The 24,324-nt window shown below is 40.4% G+C and overlaps 1 protein-coding gene across 2 annotated transcripts in view; it reads left to right on the top strand.

The window, feature by feature from the left end:
* The window catches only part of RNF175 (ring finger protein 175), a 67,161-nt gene that overhangs the window by 29,172 nt on the left and 13,665 nt on the right, over positions 1-24,324 (top strand). For both annotated transcript variants that reach the window (XM_058280281.1, XM_004471451.4), the window contains exons 6-8: positions 2,222-2,342; positions 6,717-6,850; positions 9,837-9,938. In XM_058280281.1, coding sequence (XP_058136264.1) covers positions 2,222-2,342; positions 6,717-6,850; positions 9,837-9,938 — 357 coding nt within the window. The remainder of the gene's footprint in view (positions 1-2,221; positions 2,343-6,716; positions 6,851-9,836; positions 9,939-24,324) is intronic.

Raw genomic sequence — 24,324 nt, forward strand, 5'->3', positions numbered from 1 at the left:
AAGACATTAAAATTTCCAAGCCCTTGGTTGGAACATTCACCGGTCAAGTTCTCTGTATCCAGAAGCAGTATTCAGCCCTGAAATTTTCATGCATATATTACCATAAATGTCCATAGATAGGTTTGTCATTGGGGGAAACCAATAGACAAGGGAAAAAAACCCTACAGAAGAAAAAATAAAAAAATAAATTAGAAGATTTAAAGAGTATACTTGATCTGCAAATTTTAGAAAACACCATTGAAAGTGGACCTACATTTGTGGTGGAATTCCTACTGAACTACAAATATCTCTTCCACAAAATTCCGAGGTGTCCAGATTTCTATATATCTCATTCATAAAACCACTAGAACTGTGCTGTCCAATAAAGCAGCAAATAGTTCAAAGTTACTATTGAGCACTTAATGTATGGCTGGTCTGAAATGAGATGTGTTGTAAGTATAAAATATATACCAGATTTAATGGCCCAATGGTTAGGGCGTCCATCTACCACATGGGAGGTCCGTGGTTCAATCCCTGGGCCTCCTTGACCCGTGTGGAGCTGGCCCATGCGCAGTGCTGATGCGCGCAAGGAGTGCCCTGCCATGTAGGGGTGTCCCCTGCGTAGGGGACCCCCACACACAAGGAGTGCACCCCATAAGGAGAGCCACCCAGCACGAAAGAAAGTACAGCCTGCCCAAGAATGGCGCTGCACACACAGAGAGCTGACACAACAAGATGATGCAACAAAAAGAAACACAGATTCCCGTGCCCAGACAAAGAAGAAGATGCAGCAAATAGACACAGAGAACAGACAACCCAGGAGGGGGAGAGGGGAGAGAAATAAATAAATAAATAAATCTTTAAAAAAACAAAACAAAACCATGAATTCTCCTACAATGAGGCATAACAAGAACTCAAGCCTTCAGATTGGGAAAGAACTATTTTTTACTGCCAGTTTTTGTTCAGCATTAGTATATTAAGATTCTTTTCTATGGGATCATGAATTTGTTACTACACTGTTTACCAATAAGATTTTAAATGCATACTCCCCTGGTCATGGAGGGAAGGTGCAATGATTAAAGAGATGCTTCTCTTTAAAAAAAAAAAAAAAGGTTATCACACAGTCTCCTGGTGTATTTAAAATGTGATTCAAGTTGCAAAAGTAATTTTTTTGATTAATACATTACAACTATGACATAGTTGTAAAGGGTCTCAAAATTCAAGTTTGAGTCCTAGCTTTGTTGTGTACTGATTATCATGTTATGCAAATCAGTCGTTTAAATCTTCATTTTTTTTTCTAATTCAAAATAGAGGTGATAATATCTATCACGCATTTATTAGGTAAGATAAAGTATTCTGTCAGACATAATCCTCCATTACGCTGATCCTCAGCCCTAGCTTTAGAATCACCTGAGTAGCTCTTTATAAATACTGCTCCGGGAAGCAGCTGTGGCTCAAGCAGTGAGCGCCTGCTTCCCAGCTAGGAGGTCCCAGGTTTGGGTCCTGGTGTCTCCTTCAAAACGAAAGTAACACGAAGCAAACAGGTGGGGGAGCCGGCTCTGGGGGCTGATGTGGCTTGGTTGAGCTCTGGCTTCCCACATATGAGGTCCCAGGTTCAATCAATCCTTGGCCCCAGCACGTCAAAAAAAAAAGGCAATAGGTCAAATTTTTAAAAAAACACTGCTCCATAGACCCCACCCCAGACCAATTAAATTATAGTCCATGGCGGGGCGGGGGGGGCATCTGGAATATTTTAAAATCTCTCCAGGTGACTTGAGTCTTTATTAAGGCTGAGAGCCATTGCTCTATTAAAATGATTCCCAACTTTAGCTGCCCATTAGAATCACCTGAAGCCTGGGGAGCTGCGAACAGTGGTGCACAGGCTCCATCCCCAGAGATTCTGATGTAATTGGCCTGACTGGCTTGGAGATTCCCTTTTACAAGCTGTTCAGCCAAGGTTGAGAACTGCTGGTCAGAGCCTGTCAGTCTAAGAACTCAGTCCTAAGAAGCATTTGAAGACTATTTCAAGCATTCTTTTGCCCACTTAACTTTGAGTGGTAAAATTTGAGAGAAAGCTAGAGAATTTAAAACTTTAATTAAAAAAAAAAACACTGAACAAATAAATGGAAAAAAAATACCCACATGGTTCTGTCAGACACCAAGGAAATCTCTTCCAAGCTCCAGGACCCCCTCTACTACCAAATGCCACATTCTCATTTCCTTATATGGTTGTTTTCAATAGGATCAAGGCTAGAGATTCCATGGATTTTGGCATTGTATCCTTGTTCTATGGCCTCTACTATGGAGTAATGGGCAGAGACTTTGCCGAGATCTGCTCAGATTACATGGCTTCTACTATAGGGGTAAGTGTCACTCTCATTCTTTGGAACCATTCATGGCACATGAAGAAATGATCTCATTCTGCATGTTTGCATTCATTTCAGAAACAGAAAGTTGAATCTTTGCCCACATTCTGATTATCTTTTCCTTTGACATTATTTTAAAAGTTCAGTAGTTTTCCCAGGCCATTTGCTCTCGGATGGTCCTTGTACCAAAAATGTTCTTTGATAGTTAATTAGAAAATACATTTCTTATTTATATAGAGTGGTTGGGGGAAAAGGCACCTTATTTAATCAAATTTGCTATTATTTAAAGTTATATCTACCATACTCTAATTACCAACTTTCTAAGGATTAATGAAAGATCAACAATAACTAAAGCCCTTTACCTAAGTCTGCCTAATGCAAATAAAAATAGTATTTGATGCTACATTAAACATTTCAGAACAATCAGTGCCTCAGGAAAATAGTCATCATAAAGCTCATTATTATTATATAGCATGTGAAGAAGTAGAAAATATAGAAATGTGTGAAATGTGTTCTGACTGTATCCCTGGAATTTAAAAGAAATCCCTAATAACAGTGTTTTTATTTAGCTCTCTTAAAATTAAAGGTCAGAATAGACAAATCTAGTTAGATGGATTCCAGATTCCAGATAATAGGAGCACTCACCTGAGACACATGCACATTCCTTTAAAACCTTATCACCTAAGGGCCCCAGAGATGGCCCCGGAGCTTCATGAATTCTGCATCTCTGTCCTCTACTTGTCTCTTGGTCTATGGCCAGATATGAAATGGAAAAGCTAGTATAAGTGGCAAGAGAAAACTTCTAGGCTGTGTGTTCTCTTCATTTATGGGACAGGGGGCCCAAGAGTACATGACCTTGACTTCATCCCTGCCTACCTTCCCTTCCTCTCCACCCTAGGCTCCATCTCACTATTTTCCTAGAGCTCATCATCTGCAGTGAAATGCTGGAACAACATACCTTTTAGCATTCCTCTGCTATGTATCATCTAAAGGACAACTGCCTTTCTTATAAGGTTTCCTGTGAGCACAGAAGGAAGCATTCTTTTTCTTTTTAAACAAATCAATTTTATTGATATATTAATAAAATAAACAATCATCCAAAGTGTACAATCACTGATATTTGGCATAATCACATAGTTGTGCATTCAGCACTTCAATTATTTTTAGATAATTTTCATTATTTCAATAATAATATTAAGAAACAAAAAACCAACCAACCAACAAAAATTTCATCACCTCCCAGTCTCTCTAAGGGAAGCATTTCTATCCTAGTTCCCCCAAAAAAACCCCAGCATCATACCCCTTAGGAAATCCCCATTGCTTGTTTATGGACAGGAGAGGAAGAGCAGGAGAGGAAGTTTGCTCTCTAGTGAACCAGGAAAAAGAGACTTAATCTGGCAAGGCAACCAGGGTTTTAGATACAAACTTTCTGGAGACTTTTCACCTATTTCCAGCCCACAAATCCTTTACTTACTGTCATTCTCCCTACAACCCCCAGATGTATAAAACCACTGCCTCAAGCCATTGGCACGGCCACCAGTAACTTGGACTGGTGTGTGTGTGCGTGTGTGTGTGTGTGTGTGTGTGTGTGTGTTTGGCTGAGGTAGAGATTCTGTCCAGTTAAGTCAGAATCTCTAGGAGTGGAGCCAGAGCATTTGCTTTGTTTAAAAAGCTCTCAAGGAAAAGCTATCAAACTATGCTAAAGGATGGATGAATCTTAAATGCATATTACTAAGTGAAAATAGCCAGTCTGCATACTCAGACAAATATGATTCCATTTACATGACATTCTTGAAAAGGTACAAATACAGAGAAGATAAATAGAGCAATGCTTTCCAGGTGTATGAATAGGGAGAGGGTTGGAAAAGTGAAAAACAAGGACTTTTTTAGGGTAATGAAACTATTCTGTTGGATACCGTAAGAGTGGATACAAGCTATTATGCATTTGTCAAAAGGCAAAGGGCTTTATAAAGACAAAGAGTGAACCTAAATGTAAGAAATTTTTAAAATATCATTTAGAAGGTCAGGGAATCCAAGGATACAATGCAGACTGTAAAAAAAAAATCTAACTCTTTCACAAATATATTGATATGAAACAGCCTCACTGAAGGAGGTGAAAGATAAAGGTGCTGACCTAAATAACTTTGGAAGTGAGTGGAGATCGTAAGACTAAAGGCAAAAGAAACTGCACATAAACACTATATTCTAGTTGATAAATTGTCCTCAGTAATGCGAACTAAAAATTCTGATGCAACTGTATGTATATACTGGAATTGATCTATTAAGTAAATGGATGACAGGTAGTGGGAGCCAGGTTTCTCACTATTAGAGTGGGAAGTACAGATAACAAGGGAAGGAGGCTAGAATAAACCATATGGCAAGGGATTAGGATTGGAGACATCAGTATGAACTCACATTTAGCTTAATATAGATGTGGATGGATACATATAGAAATATTTGTGGATATGTGCATAGACATGGGTTAAAACACACACATATATTTCATTGCCCTTTCAGCTGAAGGGCCTAACAGTAATGGTATCCCAGCAGTAATGAGCACACTTAGCATCTAGATTTTGATTCCTAAAATCATTCCTCAATAAAGGAACAAGGACTCCTTAGAGAAATGGTTTAGATTCTAAGTCATGGGCAGGGACTACAAGTCTAGAGCATCTTGCAGTGTCAGAAAGTAAGGAAATGCTCAAAAACACGCACATACAGAGTGCCAGGTCACGGGAGTCAACCTAAAGAATTCCCAATGGCCAAAATTGGAAAACTTTGAGCATCAACATAAAGTAATATTGGATTGTAATTTAGAGTATAAAATAAATGCCCATGAGTCCATATTGATATAAATAAATGTGGGAGAATGGACAAATCTCCCATGTAGAAAAGTTCCAAATAATTTATGTAGATGTTCTGCCCTCAAGGAGGTGGAGCATAACTCCCCACTCCTTAAGTGTGGGCTATGCATTGTGACTTCCTTCCAATGAATACAGCTTGGAAAGGGATTAAGAAAAAGTCACTTTACAGTGAGACCTGACAAGCACCTCCTCAGACATGGATCAAATTAATATAAATGGTGTCGATAGTAAGTACCTCCCTAAAACCATTAAAACTAATCTAATCATGAGACTAACATTAGACAAATCCCAATAGAGGGACATTCAGCACACACTACTCAAAACTGGCAAGGTCATCAAAAACAAGCGAAGTCTGAGAACTGTCACAGCAAAGAGGAGCCTAAGAAGACTTGACAACCAATTGCAATGTGTCCTGGATGGGGTCCTGGAACAGAATAAGGACGTTAGATAAAAACTAAGGAAATCTAAAAGTGTGATCTTTAGTGTAATAATGCATTCACGATTGGTTCATCACTTGTGGCAAATGTACCACAGTAATGTAAGATGTTAATAATAGAACGGGGTGTGGGGCATACGGGAACTCTTGCTACTGTCTTCATATGTCATCCGTCAACCATGTGGGATCTAAGCCCCGTCTCAATTTAGAGGTGGAATGGACATTGCCATCCCAGGGTCCTCAGGATGGAGGAGTAAAATATGAATTAGCAGACTTACTGGTATTCAACTATAGAATTATTGTGACTCTAGCAATGGAAGAAACTGTATCATCGATGTGGAGACAGTGGCCACAGGAGTTGCTGAGGGCAAGGAGAGGGAAGAAGAGGCGGGATATGGGGGCATTTTCGAGACTTGGAGTTGTCCTGAATGGTATTGCAGGGACAGATGCAGGACATTGTATATCCTGCCATAACCCCCTGAATGGACTGGGAGAGACTAAACTACAAGGTAAGCTATAATCCATGCTGTGTAGCAGTGCTCCAAAATGTACTCATCAAATGCAATGACTGTGCCACACTGATGAAAGAGGTTGTTGATGTGGAAGGAGAAGGGGTGGGAGTGGGGATATATGGGATCCTCATATATTTTTTAATGTAACATTTTGTGTGATCTATTATCTTTTTTAAAAAAACAATAAAAATTTTGTTTTCAAAGAAAAAAAGATAATTTTAAAAACTATGCCAATATAAACACTTAAAAAAATTTTTTTGAAGCTCCCTGTGTAGAAATTATTCTTCTCCAGAGACTGCTAAATGTGGAGCTTAGATAGGTAGTTATGAGATGCTTTGGGTCCGTTTGTAGCACTTTCGGCTTTGGTTTTGCCTGGAAACCTTAGCCCTGCTGTGAGTTCCTATAGGAAAAGATGCTTCAAGTTCTAAACAACTTGGAAGCAGTGAAGTCTCTCACGCAGACGGCTCCTGTCCCCGTGGCTGGAATGTGGCCTCCCTGCCTTCAGTGGACGGCATGTGCTCTTCTTTCCAATGGGACCGTGTTCATTTTCCCCTAACAGTTCTACAGCGGCAGTGGGATGCCCACGCGGAGCTTGTCAGACAATATCTGCGCCGTCTGTGGGCAAAAGATCATCGTGGAGCTAGAGGAAGAAGGGCTCATTGAAAACACCTACCAGCTTTCATGTAATCATATGTATCCTTTTCATGGGAAACTGTTTGGCCTTCAGCAAGACAAACAGTTTGCAATTTCCTAACAATCTGGGTTATGCAGGGAAGACCATCTCATCTGTCTTCCTGCCTTCTTCCCCACCTCCTGTCCCTTTCTCTGCATTGCTTGTCTCCAGTCTCCAAGCCCCAGGCCCTTTTCCTCCCTCCCATCCTTTCTTCAAGTCTTTCTGACCATCCTCAATGAAAAATGAGCTGGGAACTAAGGTGAACCTCCTCAGCCATCCTTTCCTTTTTAACGAGGATTCAGTGCCGCACCGACAAAAAGGCAGCAGCGTCCGATCCCAGCTACAGAAGCGGGTCCCAGCAATCTGGAAACAGTCAGCCAAGAAGGACTGGAGAGTAGGGGTTTGGATGTGGGAAAAAGAGGAAAGTTTCAGGACCAGGGAGGAAGTCGAGGCTATCCAGGTGGAGTCCAGTATCTGAATCTCACTGGACCGAGAAATACAAAGTGTGCTTTGCCTAGAAATGAGCTTATGAACTTATCTGTGTCAACAGTGGCCATGGGGGGCAGCCAGGGGAGAAACCCAAGCCTCCTTTGTACTTTCGTCTTGCAAAGAGGATCGTGCCACAGGCAGCAGGGCACCTTGGATTGCAAGACAGGGGCCCAAGTACCTGGGCCTTATGCCTCCAGTTTTTTTTACTTTCTGGTTCCCCTGACTCTGGGTTCCTCCCCCAGATAGCCTTCTACTGGCTGAGGGCTCCTTTACGGAGAGGTTCCAGGCAAGCCTGGCCCTGGAAACCAACATTCTCTGAAAACTCCAGTAACTCTTGAGGACGACCTGTACTGCAAGGTGCTGGGAGCAAGGTCCCTGCACAAAGCAGTTGTGCTGCCTGAGAATGAAAATATGGATTCCAAATGTATTTGGATTGGCCAACAATGAGAATTATAATTCTTTCCTAAATGCAAGAAAGTGGCATCTTTTAAATTTATTTTATAGTAAAGTATCAACTTTATAATGTTATCACTCTATATCACCAGTCGGTTCAAAGCTCTGGCTTTATGCGGTGGTTAAACCATTCTGTTTTGCCTCTTGAGCCCACCTAACCCAGTCAGTAACACTCTAGATGTGCAGTGCCTATGATTCAATTGTTTAAACTGGACAGTTTCCACTAATTCAATCCTGAGAATAAAACACTGGACCGAATGCATCTGAAATGTGATCGGAGCCCTTTTACCAACACTTAGCCTTAAAACTTTGAGGAAAGAAGCACAAAGGTATCCTATATGGGATTCTATGGTAGTTTTCAGTGTGATACTTTCCCAAAAAACTATCATTCTTAGTAGGAATTTTCCAAGTCTGGCCCTAGTTTAAATATGATTTGCTTTTCAAATTTTGGAACAGAGCCCCTTCTGCCATTTGCAAGTGGAAATATTTTCTCCCCCCACCTTTAAAAGCCCTTAGGGATTGTTGTACATGTGTGCATATGTAATCTAAAATATAGTCACCTTTACATTTGCTTTTCATGGAGTATTATTAATGGCCCATTTTAGCATGAGTCATATTAGTGGGGAAGGGGCAAACATTAATCATATGAGCAAGACGGGGTTCTCCACGCGTTGCTCTGAGGCAGTTCTGCCAGCGTGCAGGCTTTTCAGCATTGAGATTTTGAAGATGAATGGAAATTTTAAAGAGGAGATGGACATTTCAGTGCTGGCTCCAGGACCTCCTGAACTCTATACCTGTCTGGAGGAAGGGACTGTATCCCAGCCCTTTGGAATGAGGGCTGAATGGATCTTGGTTCAAAATCTTTGTTTTAATATACCACTTCATGTTAATTCAAGCATTTTTCTAAAGCAATCCCAATTTCAAGAACATAAAATAGTAGAAACTTTCCGTTGCACACAGATCTAATATTGAGGGATTGCACACATGGCCTTGACTTGGCTACACCTCCAGGCTCCTCACTTCTTAGGGAGGGACCTTCTAAAGCATTGCTGTTCACACAGGTGTGTACCAGGCTAGTCAGAAGATCATGTGATGCTGACTTAGAAAGCATTGGAATCAATGATTGTAAAATAAATTAAATAGCTCTCATTATAGAGCATCATTTTTCCCAAGTCTACAAAACTGGGGAATCTGGCAAAACATACTTACTTGCTTAAGGTACTGAGGACACAGAGACAAATGAGACCTAGTCCCTGGACACAGGAAATGTATGATCTAGAAGGAAAGACAGAAAAGCACACAGAAAGTCATGATATGTGCTGTGTGATATGTGCTCTAGTAAGAATAAGTCCCTGGTGCTGTGGGAAAACATGAGGCTCACACTCAACAGTGGGAAGAAGAGTCAGGCTTGCTGGGTGAGGTGATGACTGCAAATGACTATCTAAATGCCTCGAGTTTGAGAGATTAAATTTTTAAGGCTTACATGCTATTAAAAATAATTGGCTCCTTGTCACTCATAAAAAGGCTAAGAAAAAATTCTTATCAAGTTAATAGGATATTTATAAGTTCATGACCACTAATAATTTAAACTTGTCTAAGTGCCTAAGACAAGTCTGTTACATAGGTAATGAGCACTGCACAAAAGAAGATTAGGGAACCAATATGGTAAATGCAAGAGAAATGTATGTACAATAAGTATGATAGGGAAATACGATGAAACATTTACACAAAGCATTACTGTAAAAAAGCACTTTCAAATTCTTTATCTATTGTGATTCTTTCAAGAATCAAGTGAAACAAGAAGAGCAGGTAAGGCCAAGAAGCCAGGTACATTCTTCTGGGTCATACAGCGAATGAGGTTCTGACTCCAGGCTCACTGTTCTTACAAGTTCCATTGTCCTACAGAATCTCCCTGTAAGAGAAAAGTGCACAATTCACCCATGCCTGACAGCACTTCTTAAACCTCACAACTAGACCCCAAAGATGGTATCATTTCCATTATGTCATCATTAACCAGGCATTTGTCCTTTAATATCTAGAAGTTTCCCTAACAAGATGCTTAAGTTTTCATGAATTTTGCATACGAGGCTGGTGTATTGTTGGTAAAAAGCAGACTTGCCCTTACTGCAAAGAGAAGGTTGATTTGAAGAGGATGATCAGTAACCCGTATCCTTTCCAAAAAAAAGTTACAAAGTATTTTCTTAAATGTTTCTAATGATGCATTCTTGAAGCTCAATTTTGATTACGCTTTGTATATTTACAGCACAAAACTTTCCGTTTTCCCTGACCACCTATTTCTAAATAACTTATTGGTCTCTTTGCTCCTGTGTCCGTATTATTATTTTATTTTTATTTTTATTTTATTTTAATTGATTTCGTAAAAATATTACATTAAAAATATATATATAAGAACCCCTTCAACCCCACCACCCCCACCCCACCACTCCCCCCCCAGCAACACTCATTCCCATCATCATGACACATCCATTGCATTTGGTAAGTACATCTCTGGGCACCTTTGCACCTCATGGTCAATGGTCCACATCATGGCCCATACTCTCCCCCATTCCATCCAGTGGGCCCTGTGAGGATTTACAATGTCCGGTGATTGCCCCTGAAGCACCATCCAGGGCAGCTCCAAGTCCCTAAGATGCCTCCACATCTCGTCTCTTCCTGCCATTCCCCATACCCATTAGCCACCTGTCCACTTTTCCCACTCCAAAGCCACCTTTTCTCTGTGGACATTGGATTGGTTGTGTCCGTTGTACCTCTATGTCAAGAGGAGGCTCAGATTCCACATGGATACTGGATGCAATCCTCCTGCTTTCAGTTGTAGGCACTCTAGGCTCCATGGGGTGGTGGTTGTCCTTCTTCAACTCCATCTTAGCTGAGTGAGGTCCAATAAATCAGATTGTAGGTGCTGGAGTCTGTTGAGGCTCAGGGCCTGGCTATCACATTGTCAGTCCAGAGATTCAGATCCCCTGAATATATCTTAAACCCCAACACCAACTACAACTCCAGCACAGTAGCATGAAAGTTTTATGAAGAGAGATCCCATCTGAGTCCAGATTCATCACACATAAACACCAGCTCCAAAGAAGGGCCATCTGACATGGCAGTTAACCCCATCTGCCATGACCATAGCACCCATGGGCCTCTTTAGCCCTCAAAGGAACCAATACCTGGGGGTTGTATCTACTTTATCTGTCTCTTAGACTCTGCTCAGTTGTGCATGAGGGCAATCCTTCTGACAGCCTCCAGACTCTTTTTTAGAGACTCGTAGCCATATAAACTCATTTCTCCTTTCCATTTCCCCCTTAGATTAGGTCAAACAGCATTTTAAAGTCATGTTATTTTATGTAGACAGGGATATTCTGCTGATCTGCATTGAACCTTCCATTCAAGGTCATTCTCCAGTTGTTATTATTATTTTCGTTAGGAAGTGCCACAAGAAGATACATTCCACCTTTTATCTTTCATATGTTCATCTGTAAAGGCATAGTGGTGAGACATGGCATAAAATAAATAAATAGATGGAAGGATAAACTACATGGATGCTAGAAAGATAATAGATGATAGAGTTGAATGGTTGGATGGATAGATAGATGGATGGATGGATAGATGGATAGATATAGATGGATGGATGGATGGATGGGTTGATGGTAGACAAATAGATGAATTAGAATGGCAGTTTTTAAAGTTTCAAATGTGAACTAGAATATAAGAACATTTTTAGGGTGCACAAAATTTTATTATTTCCACAGATTAGTAGAATTTCTTTCCCAATATTTTTTTTTTTAAGATTTATTTATTTATTTAATTTCCCCCCCTCCTGCGGTTGCCTGTTCTCTGTGTCTGTTTGCTGCATCTTGTTTCTTTGTCCACTTCTGTTGTCGTCAGCAGCAGGGGAAGTGTGGGCGGCGCCATTCCTGGGCAGGCTGCACTTTCTTTCGCGCTGGGCAGCTCTCCCTATGGGGCGCACTCCTTGCGCGTGGGGCTCCCCTATGCGGGGGACACCCCTGAGTGGCGTGGCACTCCTTGCGCGCATCAGCACTGCGCATGTCTTTCCCAATATGTTGACTTTTTAAATTCCTTGCCACTCCTCATCTTTTCTTGGATTAAACCTTTAAAAATAATATTGGAAGGAAATAAACACCTACAGACTTGTACAGCATATGGAAGCAACTTGGATTTTTATAGGCAACAGAGATCCCCAAATGAATAAACTAAAATCTCTTTAAGGCCACAGGAAGGTAATGGCCCATCCAGGTGTGACTAGAAAAGCTTAATCCTCACCCCCACTCTCCCAAGACCATAAGGAACCACAGAGTTAAGTGGGATTAAAGCACAGCCTCCCCTTAAACTGAATGCATTGAGAGATTGACAGCGACCTGCCAAGTATACACTCTCTTCCCTTAAGAAACTGACATTATTTTATTTTGGGAATAGCAGTCACCTAAATTTTATAGTGTTTAAAAAGACACTTTCCTTGCTCTCCTCTCCTCTACTCCTTACCTACCCGAAATGTACAGTTTAACAACGATTACTGTCTAGTAACCCCATCTCTGGCATTGCAAATTAAAGGGAAAGTTTTCAAGTCGGGTATCGGAGAGGGCAGCAGCATGGGGGGTTTTAGGTCGATGCCATGGGGACAGCAGCCTCATCTACAAGCTTGGTCTCTCTCAGAGCATCATCCCAACGCCAGCACATCTCAGGGCTAAAGGTGTGTGATGCTCCTTCCTCCTTTCTTTTCATCCACTGTCCCTTATTTTCCCTTCTAATATAAAGAGACAGAGTCCAGAACAACTTTTGGTTAATAACTTGCTTATAAAACTGCAGTACTTAGATTTTTATTACAAAATGGGTGCTAGTATAATCACAAATGTTGCCCTAGTGATAGTTTAAATAATAAATGACGATTGATTTCTTTTTATATTTTTGAGAGAATCAGCATTTGAATATGTTGCATATGTTCTTTTTTATTGTGAATCAGAATAAGAAAAATCTAAAAAAAATACTATGCCCTAATTAAGCCCTCTTAGCACAAGTTTTCAAAGATGAGAATCAAGAAAAGGCTTGTCTTATCTGATAAATTGGTGTATTCTTTTTCATTTTTCCTTTATTAGAGAAGTTGGAAGTTTACAGAACACTCATGCATAAAATACAGGATTCCTATATACCACCCCACCACCAACACTTTGCGTCGGCGTGGAACATTGGTTAAAATTGATGATAGCACATTTTAAAATTGTACTATTAATTAAAGCCCATGGTTTAACTTAGGGCTCACTGTTTGTATAGTGTAGTTCCATGGACTTTAAATTTTTTTATTCTGTTACCATAAGTACAATCTAACACTTTCCCTTTTAATCATATTCAGATATATATTTCAATGCTGTAATTATGTGCATAATGTTGTGCTACCATCACCACCATCCATACCAAAACAGTTATTTCACTCCAAATAGAAACCCTAAATATTTTAAGCCTTAACTTCACATACCCTATCCCCACACCATCCCCTATCCCCACAACATCCCCTAGTGACCTATATTCTAGATTCTGGATCTACTGAGTTTGCTTATTCCAATTATTTCAAAACAGTGAAATCATACAATACTTGTCTTTTTGTGTGTGGCTTCACTTAACATGATGTCTTCAGGGTTCATCCATATTGTCACATGTATCAGGACCTCATTCCCTTTTACTGCTGAATGATACCTCATCATGTGACTATACTACATTTTATTCATCCCGTCCATTGATGGACACTTGGATTGCTTCCGTCTTTTGGCAATTGTGGTTAATGCCACTAGGAACATCAGTATCAAAGTATCTGCTCAAGCCCCTGCTTTCGATCCTTTTTGGGTATATACCTACTAGTGGGATTCCTGGGTCATATGGAAGTTCTATACTTAGCTTTCTGAAGAACCATCAAACTCTCTTCCACCATGGCTGTATCATTTTACATTACCATCAGCAGTGAATGAATGTTCTTATTTCACTGCATTCTCTCCAACACTTGTTATTTTCAGTTTATTATTTTTTTAATGGGAGTCATTTTAATGGGTGTGAAATGGTATCTCATTGTGATTTTGATTTGCATTTCCCTGATGGCTAATGATGTCAAGCATCTTTTCACGTGCTTTCTGGCCATTGTATATATTCGTTGAAAAGCCCATTTTAATTGGATTGTTTGTCCTTTTGTTGTTAAGTTGAAGGATTTTTTAATATGTTCTGGATATTAATCTTGTATAGGATATGTGGTTTCCAAATATTTTCTCCCATTGTTTAGGTTGTCTTTTTACTTCCATGATAAAGTCCTTTGATGCACAAAAGTTTCTAATTGTGGGGAGGTACCACTTATCTATTTTTTTGTTGGTTTGTGCCTTGGGTGTAAAGTGTAAGTAGACCATTGCCCAACACAAGGTTGTGAAGAAGCTTCCCTATGTTTTCTTCTAAGGGTTTGATATTTCTAGCTCTTATGTTAAGGTCTTTGCTCCAATTGGGGTTAATTTTTGTTTATGGTACGAGGTAGAAGTCCTCCCGTTTTTTTGCAAAAGGATATCCAGGTTTCCCAGCACCATTTGTTGAAGAAACTATTCTTTCCAGATTGAGTGGTCTTTGCCATCTTGTCAAATATCAGCTGGCCATGAAAGTGAGGGTTGATTTCTGAGTTCTCAATTCTATTCCATTGGTCTGTATGTCTGTTCTTGTGCCCGTAACATACTGTTTTGATTGCCATGGCTTATAATAAGATTTAAGGTTCATTCTTCTTTTTCAAGACGGCTTTAGCTATTTGGGTATTCTTTACCCTTCCATCCAATTTGATGATTAGCTTCTCCATTTCTGCAAAGAAGATTGTTGGATTTTTATTGGGATTGCACTGAATCTATAAATTGCTTCAGAGAATATTAACATCTTTTTTTTTTAAGATTTATTTTTTATTTATTTCTCTCCCCTTCTCCACCCCCCCCGCCCAGTTGTCTGCTCTCTGTGTCCATTTGCTGTATGTTCTTCTGTGTCCACTTGCATTCTTGTCAACGGCACCAGGAATCTGTGTCTCTTTTTGTTGTGTCATCTTGCTGCGTCAGCTCTCCGTGTGTGCAGGGCCACCCTGGACAGGCTGTGCTTTTTTCCCACTGGGTGGCTCTCCTTACGCGGCGTACTCCTTGCACGTGGGGCTCCCCTATGCGGGGGACACCCCTGCGTGGCACGGCACTCCTTGCGTGCATCAGCACTGCCATCTCATCACAGGAGTAGAAGGGAGGCTCAAGCAATTGGCTTCTGGTGAAGGCAAGCTGGCCCGTGTGGTGAGCTGGCCCATGCGGAGTGATGGCATGCGCAGGGTGCCACCCTGTACAGGAGTGCCAGTCACTGCAGCGAGCTGATGCAGCAGGGTGATACAACAAAAGGAGGCACAGAGGAGAGACGACAAGAGAATTAGCAGACCAGGGAGCTGAGGTGGTGCAAGAGACTGAGCACTTCTCTCCCACTCCAGAAAGTCCCAGGATCAGTTCCCAGAGCCACCTAATGAGAATACAAGCAGACAGAGAAGAACACACAGTGAATGGACACAGAGAGCCGACACTGGAGGGAGGGGGAGAAACACATAAATAAAAATATAAAAAAAAAGAACTTCCAGTACAATGTTGAATAATAGTAGTGAGTGGACATCCTTGTCTTCTTCCTGATCTTAGAGGGAAAGCTTTTATTCTTTCACCGTTAAGTAGGATGTTAGTTGTGGGATTTTTATATATGCCCTTTGTCATGTTGAGGAAGATTCCTTCTGTTCCTAGTGTTCTATGTGTTTTTATCAAGAAAGTGTGCTGTATTTTGTCAAATGTCTTTTCTGTATCAATTGAGATGCTTTTGTGGGTTTTTCCCCCTTCATTTTGCTAATGCAATGTATTACATTAATTAATTGCCATATGTTGAATCAACCTTATATACCAGGGATAAATCCCACTTGATCGTGTTGTATAATTCTTTTAATATGCTGTTGGATTCAGTTTGGTAGTACTTTTTGAGGATTTTTGCTTACATACTCATAAGAGAGTCTGTAGTTTCCTTTTCTTGTGACTTTGATATGAGGGTGATGTTAGCCTCATAGAATAAATGAGTGTGTTCCCTCCTCTGCAATTTTTTTGGAAGAGTTTGAACAGAGTTATAGTTAAGTCTTCTTGGAATGTTTGGTAGAATTCCCCTGTGAAGTCATCTGGTCCTGGGTTTTTCTTTGTTGGAAGATCTTTTCATTTTGTTTTATTTTTTAAACTGTTTAATTGAAGCTTATCATTCATACATGAACATACATAAACAATAAGCATATGGTAAAACTTGTGAATTTACAAAATGAGCATGCATATCATCATACAGGGCTCCCATATATCCCCCCACCACCAACACCTTGCATTGTTGTGAAACATTTTTTACCAACTATGAAAGAGTATTATCAAAATATTGCTACTAACTAGAGCCCATATCATACATTTGGTGTATCTTTCCCCCAACCCACCCAATTATTAACACCCTATATTAGTATTATGTATTTGTTATCATTCGTGAGAGAATGTTCTTATATTTGTCCTGTTAACCACAGTTCATCGTACACCACTGGATTCCCTGTGTTATACAGTCCCATGCTTTGTACAGTCCATTCCAACTGTACATTCAGTGGCTCTTATTTTCATCACAGAGTTGTGCTGTCACCACCTCAGTCAATTTTAGAACATTTTCATTACTCCAAAAGGAAAAAATCCCATATTCCCTAATGCCCCCCCGTTGTTGTCCCTTGGAATTGATATAATATCTTCTTAACAGTGCTGTAAGATATTACAATATTACTGTTAACTATCATCTGTAAGTTATATTAGCTGTAATTTTCTGTATATCACCATACTCTTAGCACTTGTAAAAGAAGACATTCTTATATTTATAGTAATAGCCACAATCTTCATCCACCACCAAAATCACTTTATGCATTCCTAGATAATTCTCTAGTTCCTTTTCAATTGACATTTTTATTCCCCTTTCAGTCACAATCACATTTATAAATCAGCAGTATAATACTAACTATAATGTGTTACTATCAACTGTATTCATTTCCACACTTTTACAGTTAATCTTATTAATAATGCTGTGTACATTAAGCATTAGCTCCCATTCTCAACCCACATTCTATTTCCTAGTAATTGTGCTCTAGAATTTACTTCCACAATTCTAGAGGATAGTTATTCATCATATTTAGTTCATATTAGTGAAACCATACAATATTTGTCCTTTTGTGTCTGGCTTATTTCAAAAACAATATCCTCTAGGTTCATCATGTTGTCATATGCATCCCAATTTCATTTCTTCTTACAGATAAATGGTATTCCACTATATGTGTATACTCATTTTGTTTATCCATTCATTGGTTGATGGACACTTGGGTTGTGTCCATTTTTTGGCAATTGTGAGTAACACTGCTATGAACATCGGTGTGCAGATGTCTGTTCATGTCATACTTTTTAGTTCTTCTGGATATATTCCTAGTAGAGGAATTGCTGGATCATACGGCAGTTCTATATTTAGCTTCCTGAGGAACTGCCAAGCTGTCCTCCGCAGAGGCTGCACCATTTTACAATCCCACCAACAGTGAAAGAGTGTTCCTGTTTCTCCACATCCTCTCCAGCACTTAACTGTTTTTTTTAATAATGGTCATTCTATGAGGTGTTAGATGATATCTCATTGTTGTTTTGATTTGCATTTCACTAATAGCTAGTGATATGGAACATTTCTTCATGTGCTTTTTGGCCATTTGTATTTCCTCTTTGGAGAAATGTCTATTTAAATATTTTGCCCATTTTTAAATTGTATTGCTTGCTCTTATATTGTTGAGTTGTATGATCTCTTTGTACAGAATGGAAATCAAACCCTTTTCGGATATGTAGTTTCCAAATATTTCCTCCCATTGAGTGGGCTGCATTTTCACCTTCTTGATGAAGTCCTTTGAAACACAGAAGTGTTTAAGTTCGAGGAGGTCCCATTTATCCATGTTTTCTTTCATTGCTCATGCTTCAGTGTAAGATTTAAGAATCCACCACCTACCACCAGGTCTTGAAGATGTTTCCCTACATTTTCTTCTAGGAGCTTTATGATACTTGCTTTTATGTTTAGGTCTTGGATCCACTTTGAATTACTTTTTTATAAGATGAAAGATAGGGGTCTTTTTTCTTTCTTTTGGCTATGAATATCCAGTTCTCCCAGCACCATTCGTTGAATAGACTATTCTGCCCCAGCTGGGTGGGTTTGACAGGTGAGTCAAAAATCCCTTGGCCATAGACGTGAGGATCTGTTTTTGAAATATCAGTTTGGCTCCATTGGTTTGTGTGTCTCTCTTTATGCCATTGCCATGCTGTTTTTACCACCGTAGCTAGATAATATGATTTGAAGTCTGAAAGTAAGAGTCCTCCAACTTCACTTTTCCTTTTTAAGATGTTTCTGGCTCTCCAGGGCCTCTTACCCTTCCAGATAAATTTGATAATTGTATTTTCCATTTGTTTTTAAAATGCAGGTGCAATTTTTATTGGGATTGCATTGAATCTTTGTATTAATTTGGGTAGAATTGACATCTTAATGATATTTAGTCTTCCAATCCGTGAATATGGAGTGTCGTTCCAAATATTTAGGTCTTTTAAAATTTCTTTTAGCAATGCATTGTAGTTTTCTGAATACAAGTGCTTTACATCCTTGGCTAAGTTTATTCCTATGTATTTGTTTCTTTTAGTTGCTATTGTAAATGGAATTTTTTCCTGACTTCCTTCTCAGATTGCACATTACAATTGTATAGAAACACTGCTGATTTTTGCCTATTGATCTTTTTTTTTTTTTTAAAGATTTATTTATTTATTTAATGTCCCCCCCTCCCCTGGTTGTCTGTTCTTGGTGTCTATTTGCTGCGTCTTGTTTCTTTGTCCGCTTCCGTTGTCGTCAGCGGCGCGGGAAGTGTGGGCAGCGCCATTCCTGGGCAGGCTGCTCTTTCTTTTCACGCTGGGCGACTTTCCTCACGGGCGCACTCCTTGCGCGTGGGGCTCCCCCACGCGGGGGACACCCTTGCGTGGCACGGCACTCCTTGCGCGCATCAGCACTGCGCATGGCCAGCTCCACACGGGTCAAGGAGGCCTGGGGTTTGAACCGCGGACCTCCCATATGGTAGACGGACGCCCTAACCACTGGGCCAAAGTCCGTTTCCCGCCTATTGATCTTGTATCCAGCTTTTTTTTTTAAGATTTATTTATTTATTTAATTCCCCCCCCCCCCCGCCCCAGTTGTCTGTTCTCTGTGTCTATTTGTTGCGTCTTGTTTCTTTGTCCACTTCTGTTGTCGTCAGCGGCACGGGAAGTGTGGGCGGCGCCATTCCTGGGCAGGCAGCACTTTTTTCTTTCGCGCTGGGCGGCTCTCCTTACGGGGTGCACTCCTTGCAAGTGGGGCTCCCCTACACGGGGGACGCCCCTGCATGGTGCGGCACTCCCTGCGCGCATCAGCACTGCACATGGGCCAGCTCCACACGGGTCAAGGAGGCCCAGGGTTTGAACCGTGGACCTCCCATGTGGTAGACGGACGCCCTAACCACTGGGCCAAGTCCGTTTCCCTCTAGCAGCTTTTTTATAGATTTTTCAAGACATTGTAGATGTAAGATCATATCATCTATGAAGAGTGCAAGTTTTACTTCTTCCTTTCCAATTTGGATGCCTTTTATTTCTTTTTCTTGCCTGGTCTAGCTAAACCTCTAGCTACTGAACAGTTGTGACAGTGGGCATCCTTGTCTTGTTTCTGATCTCAACGGGAAGGCTTTCAGTCCTTCACCACTGAGTACTATGTTAGTTTTAGGTTTTTCATATATGGCCTTTATCATGTTGAGAAAGTTTCCTTCAATTCCTATCTTTTGTAGTATTTTTATCAAGAAAGGATGCTGTATTTTGTCAAATGCCATTTCTGCATCAATCGATATGATCATGTGTTTTTCTTTTTTGATTTATTAATGTGGTGTATTATGCCGATTGATTTTCTTGAGTTGAACCACACTTGCATGCCTAGTATAAAACCCATTTGATCTTGATGAATAATTCTTTTAATGTGTTGTTGGATCTGATTAGCAAGTATTTTATTGAGGATTTTTACATCCATATTGGGTCTGTAATTTTCTTGTTTTGTAATATCTTGGCTGGCTTTGGTATTAGGATGATACTGACTCCATAGAATAAGTTTGGTAGCATTCCTTTTTGTTCAGTTTTTTGAAAAAACTCAACAGTAAGATTGGTATTAAATCTTCTTTGACTGCTTGGTAGAACTCATCTGTGAAGCCATCTGTCTGGTCCTGGACTTTTCATTTTGGAGAGCCGTTTAATGACTGTTTCAGTCTCTTTACTTGTAATTGGTTTGTTGAGTTCTTCCATTTCTCCTAGGGTCAGTGTAAGTTGTTTGTATATTCCTAGGAATTTTTCCATTTTGTCTACATTGTCTAGTATTTTGGCATAAAGTTGTTTATAGTATCCTCTTATGATCTCTCTTATTTATGCAGGGTCAATAGTAATGCTCCTGTTTTTATCTTTCATTTCATTTATTTGCATATTCTCTCTTTTTCATAGTCAGTCTAGCTAACAGTTTGTCGATTCTGTTTATCTTCTCAAAGAACCAACTTTCGGTTTTGTTACTTCTCTCTATTGTTTTTCCATTCTCAATTTCATTTATGTCTGCTCTGGTCTTTGTTATTTCATTCCTTCTACTTGCTTTGGGATTAGTTTGCTGTTCTTTTTCTACTTCTTCCAACTATGTAACAAGGTCATTGATTTTAGCTCTTTTTTATTTTTTTTATCCCTCCACCCCTGTGGCTTTTTTGCATGCTGTCTGCTCTCTGTGTACATTCACTGTGCATTCTTCTGTGTCTATATTTATTTTTTAATTTTTATTTCCCCTCCCCCCTTGCAGTTTGCTTTCCTGTCTGCTCTCTGTGTCCATTCGCTGCACACTCTTCTGTGTTTTTTTGCTTGTCTCCCTTTTTTTGTTGTGTAACCTTGCTGAGTTGGCTCTCCACAGCACCTGCAGGCCGGGCAGTGCTCTACAGCATCTGTGAGCCGTGTGGCTCTCCACAGCATGTGGGCAAGCTTACCTTCACAAGGAGGCCTGGGACACAAACCCAGGGCCTCCCAAATGGTAGACGGGAGCCCAACTGATTGAGCCACAGCTGCTTCCCCCTTTCTTTTTTTTTAATGTAAGCATTGAGAGCTATAAATCTCCCTCTAAGTACTGCCTTTGCTGCATCCCATAGGTTCTTGTATGTTTTGTTCTCATTGTCATTCGTCTTGAGATATTTATTGATTTCTCTTGAAATTGCCTCTCACCCACTTTTTAAGAGTGTGTTGTTTACTCTCTCTATATATGTGAATTTTCTCTTTTTATTCCACTTGATTTCCAACTATCTTCCATTATGATCAGAGAAAGTACTTTGTATAATTTCTATCTTGTTGAATTTATTGAGATCTCCTTTGTTACCCAACATATGGTCTATCCTAGAGAAAGATCCATAAGCACTTGAAAAGAATGTATACCCTGCTGTTTTGGAGTAGAGTGTTCTGTATATGTCTATTAGGTTTAGTCCACTTATCAAATTATTCAAACTCTGTTTCTTTATTGATCACCTGCTCAGATGCTCTATCTAACACTGAGATGATATATTGAAGTCTCCAACTATTATTGTAGAGATGTTTATTTCTCCCTTTAGTTTTGCCAGTGTTTGCTTCATGTATCTTAGGGCAGCCTGCTTAATCCTACTTAGGTACATATACATTTATGATTATTATTTCTTTCTGGTGAATCATCCCTTTTATTAATATGTAATGTCCTTCCTTGTCTCTAAGAACAGTTTTCCTTTTAAAATTTGTATCTCTGATATAAGTATAGTTACCCCAGCTTTTTTGGGTGGGTGGGGTTACTGCATGCATGGAATATCTTTTTGCAACCTTTCACTTTCAGTCTGTTGGTATCCTTGGATCTAAGATGAGTCTCTTTGAGACAGCATATAGATGGCTCATATTTTCTTATCCATTCTGCCAGTCTGTGTCTTTTGATTGAGGAGTTTAATCCATTAACATTAAATGTTATTTACTGTAAAGGCAGTTCTTATTTCATCCATTTTGATCTTGGGGTTTTATTTGTCATTTTATTTTCACCACTTTTTAAAAACATTTTTAATTACTGATACAGTCATCAAATCCAGACTCTTCCAAGTGAAGTCTCTCTCTCCTGTCTTTTCTTTTCAAGGTGTAACACTCCCTTTAGTATTTCCTACAAAGCTGGCCTTTTTGTTATAAATTCTCTCAGTTTCTGTTTATCTGTGACTATTCTACACTCCCCCTCAATTTTGAAAGATAATCTTGCGGGGTATGAAATTCTTGGCTGGCAGTTTTTCTCTTACAGTTTCTTAAATATATCATACCACTGCCTTCTTGCCTGCATGGTTTCTGATGAGAAATCAGCACTTAATATTATTCGATATCCCTTATATATTGTGCATTACTTTTCTCTTGCTGCTCTCAAAATTCTCTCTTTGTCTTTGGCATTTGACATTCTGTTTAGTGTGTATCTCGGAGTTGGTCATTCACATTTATTTGGATGGGAGTACATTGTGCTTCTTGGACACAGATATCTATGTGCTTCAATAGGTTAGGGACGTTTTCTACCATTATATCTTAAAATATTCCTTCTGCCCCTTTTCCCTTCTCTTCTCCTTCTGGGACACTCATGATGTGTATGTTTGCATGTCTCTTGCTGGCATTTAGTTTCCTGAGATCCTGTTCAATTTTTCCCATTCTTTATTTCATCTCTTTCATATGTTCACTTTTGGAGGCCATGTCTTTAATCTCATTGATTCTTTCTTCTGCCTTCTCAAATCTGCTGATATATGCCTCCAGTGTATTTTTAATTTCACTTCTTGCACCTTTCATTCCCATAAAGTCTGCTATTTTTCAATGTATGCTTTCAAATTCTTCATTGTGCTCACCCAGTATCTTCTTAATATCCTTAATCTGACCATCTTATTGAATTTATTAAGGAGATTTGTTTGAACATCTGTAATTAGTTATCTCAACTCCTTTGTGTCATCTGGAGGCTTATCTTGTTCCTTTAACTGGGCCATATTTTCCTGTTTCTTGATATGGATTGTAATTTTTTGTTGGTGTCTACCCATCTGGCTTACTAGATGTATTTATTCTTGGTGCAGTTTCTCCCTTTAGTTTAGGGCTTTTTTGTCTTTTCTCCCTTGCTGGTGTAGTAGGAGTTGAGGATGTAGTTGGTACTATAAGCTATGGAGACTGAAGCTGCCCACATTGCCCCAAGAATTGATGAAACTTCTCCCACCTTTCTCCTCTGCCAGGGGTAGGGACAGAGCCACAGCTGTGTGTAATATTCCAAGTTATGTAGGACAAGACTGTCTGTAGTTGCCTGGAGAAACTGATGAAACTTTACACTCCTTCCTCCCCTACCTTGGGTGGGGACAGAGCTGTAGTTGTGAGCAGCAATCTATGCTGTGTGGGTCCTAAATGATCACAGTTGCCCAGGTAAACTGACATAGCACCAGACCCCCTCCCTGCCGGGGGTGGGGATGGACCATCTGGAGTACCCAACAGTGTAATCCATGTGTGCCAAATATACCTCAGCTGAGAGGCTGAGGGAGTACTGTCCCTTCTGCTCTTTAGGGGATGGGAATAGAACCACCACTGCCCAATAGTTCAGTCCCTGTAGGCCAAAAGTACCTGCCATTGCCCAGAGAGGCTGAGGAAACACCAGCCCCCTCCTATCCTATTAGGGAGTGGGGTTGGATCTATAGGCACCCAATAGTTCAGTTCCTGTAGGTCAAAAATACCCACTGTTGCCTGGAGAGGCTGTGGAGACACCAGACCTCTCCTATCCTATTAGGGGTGGAAGTGCATCATCCATAGGCATCCAACAGCCCAGTCCATGCAGGCCAAAAGTGCCTGCTGTTTCCTGGAAAGGCTGCAGAAACCCCAGCCCCCTCCTTTCCTATTGCAGAGTGAGGGTAGATCCACAAATACCCACCAGTCCAGGCTGTGTGGGCCAAAAACACCTGCAGTTCCACAGAGAGGCTGGACAGTCAGTCTCTTGTCCTATTTGGGGTGTGGGTGGGGCCATAGGTGCCCAGTGGTCGACATTGTGCAGGGAAAAAGTGCCTGCAGTTGCCCTGAGAGACTGAGGGAACACCATGCCCCTTCTATCCTATGGGGGGCCAGAGTGGAGATCAGCTTGCATGCACTCAATAAACCATTTCATGTGGGCTGAAAATGCCTGCAGTTGCCTGGAGAGGCTGAGGAAACCCAGATCCTCTCCTATCCTATTGGAGTGCAGGGATGCAGCCCCAGGTGTCTGATTATTCAGTCTGTGCAGGCTGAAAGCTCCTGCAGTTGCCTGGAGAGTCTGATGCACATCCCACCAGCTTCCTCCCTGCTGGAGGTGAGGCTGGAGCCTAGGGCAGGACTCTGCAGTCCAATCTTGGTGA

Source organism: Dasypus novemcinctus, chromosome 1 (genome assembly GCF_030445035.2).
Source record: "Dasypus novemcinctus isolate mDasNov1 chromosome 1, mDasNov1.1.hap2, whole genome shotgun sequence".
NCBI classification, from domain to species: Eukaryota; Metazoa; Chordata; class Mammalia; order Cingulata; family Dasypodidae; genus Dasypus; species Dasypus novemcinctus.